This window comes from Sinocyclocheilus grahami, unplaced genomic scaffold, assembly GCF_001515645.1.
Source record: "Sinocyclocheilus grahami isolate Dianchi unplaced genomic scaffold, SAMN03320097.WGS_v1.1 scaffold609.1, whole genome shotgun sequence".
In the NCBI taxonomy this organism is placed as follows: Eukaryota; Metazoa; Chordata; class Actinopteri; order Cypriniformes; family Cyprinidae; genus Sinocyclocheilus; species Sinocyclocheilus grahami.
The window spans coordinates 859,345-878,413 of NW_015505788.1; the positions used below are offsets into that span (position 1 = coordinate 859,345).

General features: G+C 36.1%; 1 protein-coding gene across 3 annotated transcripts in view; it reads right to left on the reverse strand.

The window, feature by feature from the left end:
* Positions 1–19,069, reverse strand: part of LOC107557589 (mucin-5AC) — a 146,653-nt gene that overhangs the window by 85,075 nt on the left and 42,509 nt on the right. For 2 of the 3 annotated variants that reach the window (XR_001605411.1, XM_016241067.1), the window contains exon 3: positions 6,277–6,351. Coding sequence is in view for 2 of the 3 variants with exons in the window: in XM_016241067.1 (XP_016096553.1) it covers positions 6,277–6,351 (75 nt within the window). In the remaining variant the exon portion in view is untranslated. The remainder of the gene's footprint in view (positions 1–6,276; positions 6,352–19,069) is intronic. The other variant, XM_016241068.1, reaches the window with a different exon arrangement.

Below are 19,069 nucleotides of genomic sequence, written 5' to 3' on the forward strand. Positions count from 1 at the left end.
TATATATATATATATATATATATACATATATACACACACACACACGTATAGTTCTCTTGCTTATGTTTTTTTCTATTAAATTTTTTTATAATATTTATTATACATTAAATATATAACATTTAATAGTTTTCTTTCACAATTACTTCACAGCGCTCTCTCTCTCTCTCTCTCTCTCTCTATATATATATATATATATATATATACACACATACATACACACACACACACACACACACATATATATGCACAGCATATTTACTAGGTCTCATGCACGGCTCCAATATTTTAATACATATCCGAATAGTCTCATCTAAGAAACGTCTAAAAATAGGGGCCAATGTATTGTGTTATTATGAATGGATTTTCCATATAGATTTTTTTCACAGGTGTTCTACCCATATTTTGAATTACACATTGCATTGTGTTGTGTTTTAGGGTTGAAGGAAATTTATATAATTTAATGGATAACTTAATGGACAATCTGGCAGAAAATTACCAGTTTCCATTTTTCAACTTTTTTTTTTTTTTGCATTGTGTACATTTACTTCAGACAAACTGTTTTAAAATGAATGCCTCACCAAGACGGGCATCTACTAGAAGTGCATGTCACAGAGTCTGCATGCATGCAAGCAAAAATTGATTTAATACAGCAGTAAGGCAAGTATCATTACATCATAAGCTACATTATAGTAGGCTTTTAATCTGACAAACCAAGTCAATGTGAAAACCTGTGCACATCTCATATCTAATAGTTTTCTTCATTCCTTCATCATAACCTTTCCAAAGATTAAACCTTCCAAAAACCTAAAACGTGACTTGCATCAGGAGACCCAAAAAGCACAATGTGCAAAGCCTTTATCCAATACCAAAACATCTTCCTTTATCTTCTTCTTCAGTTCATGGAGGATACAACATGAAAAGACTTTGTGATTTAATTTCCCGCCGGTACAGGAAGCTCATGTTTCCCCTAACACTCACACAAGCAGCTTGGCTCTTGTCCACTTCTCTCATTTTCTCTGTAATACCCTATATTGAGTCTCTCACACCATCAGTTGTACTGAAGCCGCAGCGCAGCATAACCAGGTCCAGAGACGGTTCTAGGGTCAACGGATAGCCGGGCATAGCCTATGATCTCTGGATACTTGGGATGCACTTTTACATTTACGTTTACTGTGCATTTAATCATTCAGCAGATGCTTTTACCCAAAACGACTTGCAAATGACAACAATAGAAGCAAAAAGAACTTTTGATGTATTGGAATATGATGCAGTTTAAATAATATTGCATGCATTAGGAACCATTGTTCCTGCTAAGAACAAAAGCAGCCTAAGGTGCATATCTGGTCACCCAACTGCTGAGACTAGACTGTTGTGATGGTTTTAACAGGGTTTTGGTCACATTTCAGCTGGATGACTAGCTAAACCATCTTAACAACAGCTTGGCCTTGTTGGGAGATCAGCTAAACTAGCTTACACCAGTTAAAACCAGCAAACAGCTTAGTTATTTTTTTCATCAGAGTTATGAAATACATTTTTCAGTATTACTGGAGCTAAAACTGAAAAGAACTGTACTGTAGTCACAGCCTCAAACATGCCACATCATGTGTTTTTAATCGCCACATGTAGCTTAAAACACCATGAGATATCTGAGAACATGTCTGGGAATAAAATAATAAAAAAAAAATTTTTTTTTTTTTTAACTTGAAATCATCATTTGAATTTGGTGATAAGTAATGAAATTTACGTCAATATTCACAAATAAATAAAAAATACAACATAGCACATGAGTTATATTATTTTAGTATGAGTTGTAGACTTTTTATAGTATTTTAATGGTTCCTTAAATTCTGATTGTGTGATAGCATGGAAAAAAGAAAATATATGGTTAGAATGACATAAATGCCATGCAAATGATGACACAAATGTTTTTTTGCATGAACTATTATTTTAACCATATAAAGCCTACTGTAGTATATTTGATACATTTCTAACCCCTGTAAATTTTCAACATAATAAAAAAACCGGTTGCTCTCAATCTATTACATGCGTTCTGTCGTCTGAATGATAGTTTATACTTTTTAAGAAGGTAAAAGGCCTTTTAGTGTAATTGTAAAAATGTCCACCTTCAGCCAGTGGTTTGCGTGTTTTTTTTTCTGTAAAATCTTTCTATATTTTTATAAAGTAAGCATAAGAAAAACTTTTATATTGTTAGTAATATCTCAAAATGAATACTTACTGGACTGAAGCAACTTTGGCTTACTTGATTATCCAGACATCCTTTTTTTGAAAATCATGTTCAAATGCGAGTCTCAAATATGATCAGGCTTTGCAAAACGTTTATATGTTCATCTCTCAATCATCCTCATTGTATTGCATTGCATTATACGTTTTAAAACTACAGCGTTTGGATCATAAAACTAAGCATTTAAATATCTTATTGAGACATATTATTGGGAGATATAGAGTGACAACTGATATTTATATGCATTTTATATAAGCAGTCTGCTATACTGTTAGATCTCATTGATTTACATTACAAGCTCAGAATTTCATCTTATCTTTGGCCATATAAATATTAGCATCTACACCAAATTGCATATTTTTACTCAGTTTGGGCCTCTGAAAAAAAAATGTTGATGATGTATAAGATTGATGTATAAATTATTATAGTCAAAAAAAAAAAAGGTTAAATAAACTCTTATTTCAAAATATTAAACTTTACAGACTATTATTTCATTGGTCAGGCTTAAGCCCCTGAATTACTCTCTTAGTGCCACTCGTGCACAAGTCTTCTGCTGTGGTAAGCTGACGCGACCCGCACATTGTTGGTAAAGTACTTTACTGACAGGAAACCCCAACACTCGCACACAACATTAATATTTAGATCACCCTCTGGGTAGACAAGAGAAAATATCTAGCCTGTAATCGCTCTAAATTTATCCTTTCCATCTCCTGCTTTCTTCCTCCATCCCTGCTTCTCTCGGTCGCCAGCTCTTGAAGCACAGGTTCGCTTTCATTTCCCTCCACAGATGGAGTCGCACTCAGACTTGGACGTGTTCCTTTTTTGTCTCTCTCTTTCTTCCTCAGATCTCAATAGAGACCTGGCAACTCTCTATCCTTCCGTCTTACTCTCAGCTCATCTCTTTCTGTGCTTTTGAGCTCACAGACGCGGATCCCCGTCCTCAATGTCAGGCTGCCAGCGCTCATCATACTGAACAATCTCCTTTCCTGTTAACTGACTGAATCCAGTTCAGACGTCCTTAAAAGTCCAGCATATGTGCATCTGGTGCGGTCTACAGGATGATGCATAAACTGGACATGAACAGACGATGCTCCCAGGAAACAAAACCGGCAAATGACATCTCCTAAATATCTCAAATGTGTCTCCTCAACTGGTTTTGCTTCAGGGCCCAGAATAGTAGTGAACTAACACAGTAGTAAACTTGCTTATTTGCACAAATGTAAAATAAAATAAAATGTATTAAAATCACATAATTACCCAAACGCATAATGTCATTAATTATTTTAATAATTATCAACAATTAAAACCAATTCATATATAAAATATTAAATATTTTAAAATATTAAATAATAATACATTTGAACCTTCTTTCCCTCAGAAAAAACATCCCATTACAGTCTTTAAAAAATGGTTCTTTATTGCCATTGATGGTTCCATGAAGTACCTTTAACATCCATGGAGCCTTTCCATTCCACAAAAGGTTCTAAGAAAAAAGGTTCTTCTAAGAATGTACCATTGAAAGGTACTTTGGGGAACCAAAGAATGGTTCTTTAAGGCATCACTTCAAAAACCCCTTCTGGATCCTTTTGTTTTAAGAGTGTATAAAAGATAAATGTGCTATGTTAAATGTTCTTGTAAGAGCTTTCTGTGTCACTCCGCCCCCTTCCTAATTTAAACAAACCACACACGTCCATATATGTGTGCGTGCCAGTGTTTGTGATTCTCCAGGTCTCCTCTGGGAGTGTTATTCACACCTTCATTCTAGGCTGGAGCAGATGAAAATTTGTGGTGACGTGGGCCGCTGTTATTGATTTTGGTAGACCTTGTGCAGCCGGGGAGGTTACGTAAGAACAGGCAATTATACCTTGGACTTATGGGAAGAAGGAAACTTCCTGAATGTCCACCTGGATCTTCCTCAGCGCTCTGAACACTGATTCATACGCTTGCAGGTTTCAGCCACTCAGCTGATCAGGTCTGCCTGCTAGTCCTGATGATTGTGTTTGGTTGTGACACACACTCTCGCAGATTTCATCCACTTGTTTTCAGCTGTAGAGGCTGTACTAACTATTTCTGTCATGACAACTCTCAGAGGGATTAGCATGGTAATGTACATGACAATGTTAATGTATTTGGTCTTGGCGGAATAGATCTGCCACACTGCTTCTGCGGCAGAGCAAGTACCGAGACTTGCTACTGCCAATACATCCACAACATGCTGCTGTGAGCATGTAAGAAATATTGCTGCTGCAAATATAACATACATGAAATAACCCCCATATAGCATACATGAATCACCTCGTAACAGATCTATACAGGTGGAGCTGGGGAAGGTGGAGGGTTTCTGAAGCAAGCTGCAACTGCTACGGCAAGCACTAGTCATATATTTGAATGTTGAGCAGCGAGCTCATTGGCTACTGATACAGGAGAAAACCAATCAGCTGCCATGTGATAATGATGTCATTAGGTCAGACTGAGTTAGACCTATCAGACTGCGCCATCTAGAGTTTCATGCCAGGACTCTGTATATATTACATTGGCAAACTACCATTGCTTTTTAGACACTCATTTAGATTTATTCTCACATAGCCAGACTTTTGACCGTCTGAGCCACATTGCAGTACATTCTGGCCAAGAATCGTTCATTTTAAGACGGGAACAGACTTTCTGATTGTTGTTTACAATGACTTGTTCAGATGCAGGTAAATCTGAAATCAGATACAACCCAAAAAGCACAGCTGAATAATATAAAGATGCTCTCAAGGACACTTGGCTTGTTTACTTGCTACTGTCTCAAATAAAACTGTTGAATATCTTTCAAAGACGTGATGGCACAAACCTCACAGACTTTGGCAAATGCAGCGATTTCTTCCTTGGAAGCCCTCATAGTAGCAGACTGGGAACTTGTAAACATGATATTGTTTCCAAGTGAATGGAGACAGATTCACAGAATTGTGTAAAGCATAGTTCTCAAGTGGTTTTAGTTTAGTGCCTAGACCTGGTTTGATGCTCTTGGAAGAAAATACAAATTTTAGGAGACTTTTTTTGCCATATTTGTCTTGCTTTTGGCATATGACACATGAATTTGTGTCAAATGACTAGACGTTGATTGAACACATAGCCTCTGATGTCAAAAACAAAGTCTACACTGCAAAAATTTTTTTTTAAATGATCAGTATGTGTCTTTCCACACACACAAAAAATAAAAACATTCTTAAAAATAAATTCACAAAATTAATTAATAAAAATGTAACATATCATTTAATAAATACTTTTATTCAGCAAGGATGCATTTAATTGATCAAAGGTGACAGTAAAGACGTTTATAATGTTTCAATTTCAAAATTTGTAATAAATGCTGCTCTTCTGAACTTTCTTTTCATAAAAAAGAAAGAAAAATCATGGTTTGCACAAAAAATATTAAGCAGCACAACTGTTTTCAATACTGATAATAAAAAAATTTCTTGAGCACTAAACCAGCATATTAGACAGTCTCTCTCTCTCTCTCTATATATATATATATACACATACAATGATTTTAGCAAATGGCTGCAATATAACAAAGAGTGAAAAATTTAAGGGGGTCTGAATACTTTCCGTACCCACTGTATATATATATATATAAATAAACACACCAGTTGAGAACCAGCTGATTTTTGCATAGTTTTTGCCATTTTTGCAGACTTATGCAACTTATGCATCATTCTGTGAAGTGTCTTTTTGCCTGAGACTAATAGTATAATCACAGACAAGTTTAAAATATCACATTTTATTCATATGTTGATGTATTATTCACCAGGAAGTTAAAAAGTAATAGTCTGGCTCATATTTAAGTCAACTCACTATTTAGCAAGGACAGTTGCATATTTCCCTAGTAAACGCCTTCCCACAAACTCATGCATACTAAGACCTAAAATGGGCAGCAATTCATTTTAGCTCCATTCCATAGTATGACTTTGACGGAGTGTATTTTTGCAAATACTTTATGTAATTCTGCATTTGTGCATATAAACGCATAGAAATGAAAGGTGTCTTACCTGTATATGATACAGGCACAGTCTCTGCAGGTGCCACAGTTCTCAATGTCCTGTCCCGTTCGGTATGAGTGTCTTCTGAAACACACAAGAAAACAATTACCAGGGTTTTTTGAGCGTGTTGTAATGAAAGAAGGCCTAATAACTTTAATGCTATTGCTGACAGACAGCATAGATTGTTTATTGCACAAACTAAAGCATGTAAAGTATGTTGAATCAAATGCAGCTGAAGCAGCTCATGTTCGTGGCGTCTTTGATGAATGACTCTTGTGAGTGTCTGACAGTTACAAGAGTGAGTCACACCTAACAGGACTATACTATCATTCTGCTTCTGCTTAATTAAAACACTGTTGTTAGTGTGCGTTTATATATTATGAATGTGAGACAGAAGGCATATTCTGAGAATGCCTAGTTTGCATTATGCATGCATTGAATTTACATGCAGGTATCACAGATATCTGGAAGTCAACATACAAATGGATTAGTTATAGTTGTCTCTGCACATTAAGGCCTGGTTTCACAGACAGGGCTTAGGTTAAGCAAGGTTTAGGCCAATTATAATATTTAAGTAATTTTTATAAACATGCCTTAGAAAAGAACATTACTGATGTGCATCTTGAGACAAAACAAGGGCACTGACATATTTTAAACTCAATCAGTGCAAGTTTCTTTCAGTTGAAACAGCTCAGACTTACATTTTAGTCTGGGACTAGGCTTAAGTCTTGTCTGTGAAACTGGGTGTAAGTATTTTACATTTAGCACCTTTTAAAAGCTCTTCTTTTTACACTATATTACAGCAATGCATATGATTTCACGCTGAAACCAGGTGCTGCTAAATAAAAGTGTGTGGCAGGAAGACTATATTAAGCTTTTCATCTGGCTTTCAATTTTTATATCAGCTCTATTTCAATTAACAAAACTACTGTTAACATTTGATCTTTTTATATGTATTATTGCTATCTATCTATCTATCTATCTAGCCATCTGATTTTATATGCATCTACTGTGTATTAGCTGCAGAAGTGACAGCTTTAACATTAAAGTAAAATGTTTTTTAAAAGGTCATCAGTCTTGCGCTCTCCTTTTCCTTCTCACATGCAAACCAAACAAACAAACACACGATCAAGGCAACAGTCTCATTAAAAGCTGGTTAAAGTCTCACCTTAATTCATTCACTGGGGGACAGCCTAGTAATTTGTCATCAACACAACAAAGCTCCTGTGTGTGTGTGTGTATATATATATATATATATATCTATCCTCGTAATGCGAGTAGCCAAAATAAGAGGAAATTGATGAAATAATCAATAGTCCTAGTGATTTAATTCCCCAGAACACGTGACCTTTGAATTGAAAACACCAAACAAAATATTTCAACTATTTGACATAAAATATAGCCACTATTACCTAAATAAATATATAAATTAACCAACCAAAAAGCCAATCAGTCCTAATTGGTAGTGCTATTGCTCAGTATTTGAACAACATTATAATTTAGTGTCAAACGCCTCAAATAACAAGAAATCTTTTAAAACATCAAACAAATTAAGAAATCTTTAATGAGAAAAAAAAAAAATAAATAAAACAGGAAAAAAAAGATATGCATGGCCTCTTAGGGATTCTGGACATTAGATGGTGCATTAACCAAAAATAGTACTTTACTTATTCAAAATATTTTGTCATTTTAATAAATGAAATATAAGGTATCTGGTCAATTGTGTTTCCCTACTAAACTCGGGATGGAAAGTGAAGATAAGTGAAGGACGGTTCAAATCCTGCTGCTGTTTTAAAGACATATGTGCTTTATACATACTAATAAACAACAAATATGCATGCTAGGAAACTTGTAAACAGCTTGTTAACAGTGAATAGTGTTCTCTTAGGTATTACAGATACCTGTTGGTCTAACATGTTTTTTTTTTCTTAATATGTAGTTTCATATAATTAACTCAATGTCTGGGAAGTTGCTTTTTTATAGTGCTGTAGCATAACGATGCCAACAAGTGACAATTTTGCAATACAAATTACTTTTCGTAAAAGTTTCTTTTCAGTCTGAAAGAGGATAAATGCTTGACTAAGAAATGTGGCGATAACAGGCAGGAGATTGATTAATGACACATTTCACAAGAACATCTGAAAATTACCCCAAGTGTTCTTGGATCCATTTTCTAAGATGACCTTTCAGTGTTAATTACTCTGAGAGGGACGCTGTGGGGATTTAAGTGGAAGGTATTTTCCAGGTTAACTGAATACAGCGGTTTAAGATTCATATAGAACAGATGTTCACGTTTTTACATTGCTATTTTACATACTGGTGCTCAATTGATTCATACAGGTTTTACTCGAATCCGTGATGAATGTGTGCAGTTATTTCATTGCCACAACAATTTGTAAGTCAAGAAATCAAAACTGCCACTACACTGGAAACAAATTATTTTAAGTTACTGGAGTATATTTTAAAAGAAAATACTATTTCAGTCTTCCTACTTCAAAATTTCCCATTTAATTCAATGTGTTACTTGTCATTTTTTTTTGTAAAAATGTGTGGAATTTACTAGCAATTTCTGAATGAAAACACCAAAGGTTTCACCATTTTTTCCCCCAAAGAAATAAAGGGGAATAAAAAGACTAGTAACACATCGAATAAAACATTTGAAGTAGAAAGACTGAAAGAGATTTACTCCAATTATGTTAGTTTTAGTTACAACTTCAAAAAGATATATATTTAAGTGTACATAAAAAAAAAATAAAAAAAATTATGCAGTGTCCTTTATGCACAATCCTGGACTTATTGTGAAATATCCATCGGTGCCGTTTTTTTTTTTTTATAAATAATTTATCTAAATAAATAACTTGCTCTGCCTCAGAAACAACCCTACTTTCCTGTTGACGTATAATCATGCAGGTGATTATACCATAAAATAGCCAAAACTGTCAAGGAACACTCCAAAACAAGCAGATCCAAGTTCAGTACTTATTGGAAAATCCAAAAACAAACAGTAAATCCAAACTTAAGACAGAAGGTAAAAGACACAGCTGAATGAAATGAGACATGATTGTCAAAGCAAAGGGTGATGGGAACAGAAGACCAGAGAAACAAAAAACAAACAAAAAAAAAACACTACAAAGTGCCCTCTGGTGGCTATAAAGGGCACACCTACTAGACCCTGTGACATTACCCCCCCTCTACGGAGCAGATTCCAGACACTCCACAAAAGGTCAATGAAATCCAGGAGGGATTAGGCCAGACGGCCAGGGCAGAGCCAGCATGGCAGGAGGCCAAGGTGGGGCCAGAGGGACAGACCAGCGAGGCTCTGGCCGAACAACCCCGGCGGGTGACCAGGGCAGAACCAGGAGCTTGGCAGACCGCAAAGGCGGAGCTGATGACCACCTCAACTGAACTAACAGGGCCGATGAACCTCCTAGCAGCTCAGATAGTAGGACTGGAGCGGGCTCCGGATTGTATTCTGAAGGCTCCTGGACTGGAGTGGATTCTAGAGTGGACTCGGAGGGCTCACGAACTGAAGCGGGCTCTGGAGTGGATTCTGAGATCTCACGGACTAGAGCGGATTCTAGAGTTTACTCAGAGGGCTCACGGACTGGAGCGGGCTCTGGAGTGAATTCTAGAGTGGACACGGAAGGCACACAGACTGGAGCGGGTTCTGGAGTGGACTCTGAAGCAGGCTCCTGGGCAAACAAAGCAGGAAGCTTATGTGGGACCGGCAAAACAGAGAGCTTAGATGGGGCCGGAAAAACCAGTAGGGCAAGGATCCTGGGAGGAGCCGGCAGGGCAAGGATCCTGGGAGAGACAAAAAGAGTGGGCTTTTCAGTAACTTCTGGGACCACCGGACTCAGGACCACCAGAGTCGGGTCCTCCAGGACCACCGAACTCGAGACCACCGGAGTCAGGTCCTCCAGGACCACCAAACTCGAGACCACCGGAGTTGGGTCCTCCAGGACCACCGGACTTGATATCACCGATGTAGACTTTGCTGCCCTCCTCCTTCTCTTCCTCCGCTTAAGTATGGGAATAGATGACTGGTTCTGGGCTTGATTAGATAAGTGAGGTATGGATGGGACGGTCCCTGCAGAAGGACTCTGCTTATGGTGATTAACTTTACCCTCTTTCCGGAGCTGCAAATATCTGGAGAAGTTCCAGAAGTCCAGACACTTCACCAGTTCCCTCTCCCACTGCAATTGGGGTTCATCTAGACAACAATTAAAAAGGTCCATACCTTGAACACCCAGCCTCTCCGCCCCAGTCCAGAATCTTTGGACAAAGGCCCGTAACTCCATTCCCCTCTGACGAAGCGTCTCCAGTCCTTGAAGCCCGGCTTGCTTCTCCGGGAATGGAGTCCTCTCCCTAATGCTGCTGGATCTGTAAATGGCTGGTTGATTCTGTCACGGAACACTCCAAAGTAAGCAGATCCAAGTGCAGCATTTATTGGAAAATCCAAAAACAAACCGCATAAATCCAAATCAGGGCAAAACAGAGCATCAGAAAAAACATAACAGATATTAATCAACCAGCAAACAAGACAAAGAAAAACCAGGCTTACATGGAGAAGTTTAACAAGGTAAATGAGACACAGATGAATGAAATGAGACATGATTGTCAAAGCAAAGGGTGATGGGAACTGAAGTCCAGAGAAACAAAACAAAACTACAAAGTGTGCCCTCTGCTGGCTATAAAGGGCACACCAACTAGACCCTGTGACAAAACCGTTTTTTAAATGTGGTTTCAGCAATCTCACAATTTGTCTGGCTTCATTCTGGCATGGAATGTAAACTTTTCACAATTCATTAAAATCCTAATAAATAAAATTAGGTTCTGTTCCTCATTTTCTCTTGTTGAATATCTGTTTCATAGGAAATACAGTTATCCACATTACAGAAGAAAAAGGCTTGTACACAGTAATTCACATTAGAGATTAAGATTAAGAGATTACAATATTACTTATTATTGTTCTATTAAGAGATTAAAATATTAGCCACTATTGTTCTATTAAGGGATCGAAATATTAATCTCCGTTGTTTTATTAAGAGATTAAAATTAGTCGCTATTGTTCTACAAAATATATATATATATATATATATATATATTAGTCGCTATTGTTTTATTAAAAGATTAAAATATTGTTCTATTAAGATATTACATATTAATCTCTATTGTTATAGTATAATATATTTTCACATTAAAATATTAAGAATTTGGTGTATTTTTACAATGCAGTTTCTTTGGATATTTTATTTGCTGGTAAGCAATTTTGTATGTTAGCCTCTTTGAAATAAAATAACAACTCAGATCGACTCCCAAGCTATTATGATGATCTAGAAGAAATTCAAAAGAGCTTCGACATAACCAAGCAAATGTTTAATGACTACAGAGTGAAGTGACTTGCTTTAACAGAGACATGACACAAACTCAAAACCAACAAGAGAATAAAATTAAGTGAGAAGCCATTTACACATCATAATCACATAATGCAACACTCCACTCCATGCGCTGAAGATTCCTGAACACATTCTTATAAAAAAGACTAATCATCTTTGATAGTGCACTGATCACAGCAACTGTAATGACACAAAATGATGCCATTTTCCTCTTTCTGTTGTTTTCTCTTCTATTGTTTTCATTGTGAAGAAGTTGGACAAGCACACATTTACTAGCAAAATGCAATTTCATATTCCTTGTCTTTCCAAGTGGTTAAACATCATTGATTTACCAAAGCAAGGCTCTTTTCTTTGAACAGTGATTTTGGTTTGCATCTATACAATTAGGAAATATGCATAACTTTAATGCATAATGATTTATTTCTAAAACAAGCTGTTCACAATTACGATTCAGAACACTTGTCTTTACAAGCACAAATACATTTTTACTTTTTTTCATGCATGTTAATTTTAATTTAATAATGCATGCATTTTCAACTAAGAACCATGAAAACCATGCACCGCAAAGTTTGCCTAAAATGAAGCAATTAAGTCTTTGTGGCAATCACTTGGTTGACAGTTTCTGCACTGTTTGAAATGCAACAGTGAATCTCTCCTGGGCAACCTCGCAGAGTAAAACAAGCTTTCCAGAGTTTTCCGGCACACTTTGAAGCTGATAGTTTATAAATACATGGGCGTATAGGGCATCTACAAAGAATGATGCCGATCCAAGCAGTTTATACATGCAGGATCAGGGCAATCTTGTAAGTATGCTATTTTGCCCATCTCATTTATACGCAAATCAGATCATTATTGTTTGCAGTCTTTATTCTTCTAAAACAGAAGCTCATGGATAACATGACAGCGAAAGTTTATGGACAACCCGCGAGGCAGCACGGTTTAGAAAGAAATGGACACGTCTGAGAGTTTTGGCAAGCGTATTTTTTTCTGCTCAACCGAGCCCCGGAGGAGACATGCTGTCAGGTTTGAGAAACATGCAGTCAACAAGCTGACTGTTGAGTGTGATGGACAGCAATGTAATGCCACCGGTGTAGTGCATCAAAACTCAGAAAAATCTGGTGCTGCACATACTTAAGCTAAATGACATATACATTTGCTTTAGGGACACTGGGATCGTCATTGGAAATCACATACTATTCTGCCCCTTACTGCATTCTACTACAATGCATACTCTACTGCATGCTATTTTTACAGTATACTCTAAAGTACAAGGTATAATACAGCATTTTGGGCTTATTTATGGCACAAAATGGAAGTTAAGAGATGAATGCATTGCGGGAACCATAGGACTCCTCAACATTTTATAATTAATGCATTTTGTAACTTTAGCACTGTTACTGAACTGAATTGAATCAACACTGAACTGACTGAACAAAATAATGACACTAATAATGACAAAGAATAATGATAGAATCTCATATTTGATTAAGTTTGCATGATTTATTCTGTTATTTTCCTCTTTTTACTGTGAAGTAGCTTTGAAACAATTTGTATTGTATCAAAAAGTATAAAAGGTCACATGACTTACTGCAACTTTTGGCAAATAACGTCTAGTATGTCATTCCTGTTAACATGCATACAGAAATTGTGCATACTATGCATACACTATAAAAATTGATTTTAGTCTTGGTAAAGTTCAGTTTGGTACTTGCCATTTCTTTGTAATTATTTGTGAATTTTTCTAACAGTCAAAATTGTTTCAAAGCAAACCCCACACCATATTATTTTCAGCGTATTGTATATTAAACTACATTTGCAAAATTAAGAAGAAAAAGTTGCTATGTGGTTGCTAGGTGGATGATTACTAGCCAAGACAAAAGAGCCCATCTTCAAGCCTCCATGATATTCTCACCTCCTTATATGTCTCAGGTCTCACATTTTGTTCACCCATTTTATCGTCTGCCAGGCAAAATCGGTTAGAAAAGTAATAGCACCTGTCATCAACAAGATGCATGAATGTAGTCACAGCTAAAAGATGTTGTTAGGCATGATGTACAGCACAGTCTGCAAACCTTTTAGCTGTGACTACATTCAAAACATTGCACAGCCTCAAGAGCCTTATTGCTTTTCTAAACCCAACATAGGTTCATTGGAAAGATGAGCCTCTATCTACCTACATTTTTGCAAAACTCCAGAAACGTACCTCCGATTCACTGCAGTTTCCAGCTGAAATAATCACTAGTGGCAATAAAATACCAACAAATTGTATTACTTTTCACACAAATCATGATTACAGAGGCAGATTATTAATTAATAAACAAATTTTTGCACCGTTTCCTTTCACAATACTATATTATGACCTCAAAACATGCTTACCATAGTGCATGATTTGTAAACAAATACATTTTAATGTTTGCATCACATGACCAGCTCCATACTTATTGGTTTTCTGACCGTAAGCTTGCTCGTTAGCTCACCCGGTACAGCGCCAAGTCCCATGAAACACGAGTCACAACATTCAATAAAAGAGTTTAAAGTCTTGTAGAAGCATGCCAAAGTGGCACAGTTGCTTCAGCAAATGCATTTGTATCTCGCATTTGCTTTTGTTAACACTATCGGTTAAGTTTAGGGTAAGGTTTAGTGTATGATTGCAAATTTATCATTTCAGTGGCAGATAATGATTACACAAACACAAATTATGATTACAGTGACAAATTATTGATTAATTCAAACTTATTTTCACACCATTTCCTTGCATAATACTATATTTTGACCTTAAGACACTTTTAACATAGTGCGTACATGTTTTGTAAACGAATACATTTTGACATTTGCATCACATTTGCCATCTGGCCGGCGCTACAGAGCACTGAGCACCAGAACGGCCAGATATAGGAAAAGTTTCTTCCCTCAGGCCTTCTACCTCATGAACAGTTAAATGTTCTCCCCACTGTGCAATAAAACATGTGAAATACCCAACCATCTATACATTCCCTTGCATAATTTGTCTATTGCACATTTGTACATACAATATACTGTTTACTGTCTCTTTGTCTATTGTGTATTGTTTTTTACATATTTATTTGTACTCACTTATTTTTATTTTGTTATCTGTGTCTTGTCACTTGTCAACCTGTCTGTGTACTGGAAGCTTCTGTCACCAAGACAAATTCCATGTGTGTGTAAGCACACTTGGCAATAAAGCTCTTTCTGATTCTGATTCTGATAACTAGCTGCATACTTCTCGCTTTTCTGACATAGTAAACTTGCTCGTTAGCTCACCCGGTATAGCACTTGGGTACAGGTCCTGTAAAACATGAGTCACAATGCTCAATAAAAGAGGTCAAAAACTTGGCATGGTTGCTTCAGTAATGAGTTTTTATCTCACGTTTGCTTTTGTTAACATAATAGTTTAGGCTTAGTGTAGGGTTTAGTGCAGGTTATATGATATTTTCAAACATGATAGAACATTAACCTTTTAGGTCCACTCACCAGACATTTGATTTCATCAACGTAATACAAAGTTGCCTAGGGGTTGAACGACTTCTGATTTTTTTAAAGTCGACATTTATGTGATACACTCTTACTCGAAATGTAATGTAATAGTGTATCATTTTGCAGAAATGTTGTCACATGCATGTTTTCCTTTAAAATGTATTTGGTAATCACATTTTCACTCTCATCTTTTTAAGTGGGAGAACTTCCACAATTGGTGGCTGACTAAATACTTTTTTTTCCCCACTGTATATATATATATATATATATATATACAGTGTATATATATTGACCAATCAGCATCCAGGACCAGATCTATCTGATTTGTAACAATACTATGTTACTGTGAACTGAAAGTAGTCTGTGCACTAGACTGTAAGCCGCTCCTCGTGCAGAAACGAACTGGCCGCATGTTTAGAGTCAGCAGCCCATGTGACAAGCATGCTAATGTATCGTCCTAAACTTGTCCTTACTCACTGACTTTGGTCAATCCCTCACTCGCTCTTTCGGTCTCGTTTGTGAGAGTGAAATGAATGAGTAGCGCTCTGAAATAAACAGATAAGGTTTAGTATCAGTCCATCATCTCACAGCAACATTCAGTGAATCATCAACCTCTACACCTTTATTCTGTCAGAATGTGATAAAAGCTAAGCTGTGAAATCACTGCTGAAAAGCATATGTTGTATTTTGTGTGCTGTGCAAGTACTGAAATCTAGGTTCAAAATGTAAAGGAATATTCCAAGTTAAATACAATTTAAGATCTCAACAAGAAATGTGACATACTGCAAATCAGAAAAAAAGTATCCGTCCTTCAGTATGTAAAAGAAAACAAATAAAACAGAAATGCAAAATATTACTCATTTAGGATGCATTTGAATTGCATATAAAATTTCTATTCATTTGCATTACACAATTTTAACAAACTAATAAATATAATGTGATGCATATTTCTCAGTCATACATACAGTAAATGAAACAGTTAAGAATTCTGTAATAGTACTAATAAATAATGTGGTTTAAACACAATAACCAGGTTTACAGTATTCAACATTGATACATCCATAACTCCAACATTGATAAATTAAATAAATCCAAATTATATCAATCTCCTATTTTAACAAACTGAATATTGATTGTTCCACAGCTAACCATATTTTAACAATGTTAACTCTTTTTAGCAGATTTTTTAAATTTAAATAAAATCAAACAGATGCAAAGAGTTAAAAATAAACAAATAAAAGTGTGCAGAAATCTTACCAGTTTCTTACCCGTTTTATTTATACAGTATATGAACAACAGATAGCATCACATTAAGTTGATTCGTTTACGTTAAAACTGTGTAATCCAAATAGAAAACAATTTTATATGCAATCCAAATTTAAATTTATGCCTAAACATTTTTTTTTTTTGCATGACAGTAAGTGGGCATTTTAAGTGCACAGTTTTGAATGCATCTTAGTTTGATTTAGCAAATTATTCTGTGGCAATCGACAACATAAAATACATTAGAAATAAAACATGAAACAAAGCCAAACCAAAAGCAATATTGCATTCTCATCTCAAAGACAAAGAAAAAAAAATCAGCTTCTGTAGCATCAAATAGTTTCAGCCAGACTAATGAATCGTCTCTTTGGAAGCCAAGAGACTCCCTAGCTAGTGTATCACAGTTAATTCTGTAAAGATTTTTAGTTATTCGCCATTTATCAGGTGCGTTTTATTGAAAGCGGTGTACAGCACACTAATTGCAGGAACAGTCCCCTTGGAACTAAGCGCATTGCTGTAGGGCTCAATGGTTATTGACCGCAGACCGTAATCTCTGTGTAATCAAGCAATTGTTAATGTGCTTTACTCTTCGTTTTGGTGACCAAAAGCAGTGTAATGAAATCCTTTGGTGATGCACTTCAAAACAACTAACTAAATAAAATGGAAATGGATGGAACTTTCTTGGTGGCAGTTCTTGAGGAAGAAACGAGCACTAAACGGATGCCTTTGGGGCATGTGTGATTAATTACAGTGTCTTTACTGCCACAGCGGGAGCATCAGTGTGTGTTTGTTTGCCCCCTAAACCACACTAACTGTTGGATAAACATATGTCTCTGGAGTGATTTTGTTTGGACGTTTAACCTTGCATTATATTATTTCTGAATGCACTGCAAGGTGCCATTGGCTGCTGTAAACAAATGATGGATTTTTGTTCTCTATGCTTTATAGAGAAAATAAATTATTCCTCGCAGGCATTGCAGTGGAAACAATTTGTCCACTTTGTGTTACTACATTAGAATATTAAAAGTAAGCTTTTTTGGAACATAAAAACACAAATACAAATATAATTAAAAAAGAAACAATACTTCTAAGTGAATAAACAAACACACAAAACTACACTAACTGGCCATAATCTAGTTAATTAAAGGAATATTTCACCCAAAAATAAAAATGTACTGAAAATGCACTCACGCTCTGGCCATCCAAGATGTAGATAAGTTTGTTTCTTCATCAAAACAGATTTGGAGAAATGTAGCATTCCATCACTTGCTCACCAATGGATCATCTACAGTGAATGGGTGCCGTCAGAATGAGAGTCCAAACAGTGAAAAGCTGCGTGTTTGTAAGAAACAAATGCATAATTAAGGTGTTTTTAACTTTAAACCATTGCTTCTGGCTGAAATTTGAGAAGGTTTAAAGTTAAAACATCTTAATGATGGATTAGTTTCAAACATGCAGCTTTTCACTTCACAAGATGTTAACTGATGGACTGGAGTGGTGTGGATTATTGTGATGTTTTTATCAGCTGTTTGGACTCTCATTCTGACGGCACCCATGTGCAAGTGATTTCTCCAAATCTGGATTATTTCAGCAAAATTTTGGGTGGAATATTCCTTTAAGTAATTTTTAAAGTCATGTTTACACACTGCCAAAAACAGTGCCATAGAAGGTGGCAACATATGAACTTATTACACCACAAAAATGTTGCTACCTGACTGTATATCTTTACAGTTAGATATTGTAAACTAGCCAATCAGAAACATCATGTGCCTGTCAATGATTGTCTCCCAATTGAAAGATACATTGGCATGGCCTGTGCTTTTTAGCCAATCAGGATCATTCTGTGCCTGTCAATCATGTTATGTCTTTGGGTTTTCTGACATCAGCTCTGCTGAAGGGTTGAGTTTTGATGAGAAGTTGGGGAAAAAATGGTTTTTAAAAATTGCTATTTTACAGCACTTTTAAAATCAGCTCAAACACTGTAAGTGAATAAATCTTTGATTAAACAAATTTCGTTTGTATTGACATTCACAGAAAGCCTGCCTGAGAGTGTTTTAGCAGCTTTTGTGTGCTTTTGGGGACAGAATATCTGGAAAATGTTCCCAGAAGTTGCAAAAAAAGAGAAACAAAAGGAAAATGATTCAAAGAAAAAAGAAAACAGCTGCATTACTGTAGCCTAAAACAATGACTAACACAGAGGTGTAAAGTATTGGAGTAAATGTTATTAGTTACTTGAGTATCTTTTCGGATACTTTGTAGTTGTACTGAGTATCAAAGATATTAGCAACTTTTACTCTCTACTTCACTACATTTTTGAATGAGTATCTGTACTCTTTACTCCACTACATTTGAAATGAGTGTTGCAGTTACACATTACATTTTGCATGGACTTAGCTTTTTCTGCAGCAGTTTATTTCTGCTTCAAAAGACGTGATACGTGCAAAGACGTGATACCTACTACAGGGTACCGATAGTCCTAGATCTTGTGCGTTTTGCCCTTACTCATCCAAACTTGTCAACAAGGCTAATTTATGTGAATGCGAGTTCCTTAGCAAGTATTTGTGAATCACAGGTGTTTTATATATGAGATGAGGACTTGAATGCAGCCGGCAATGAGGCCCAAACCAGCACATCCACTGCAAGAA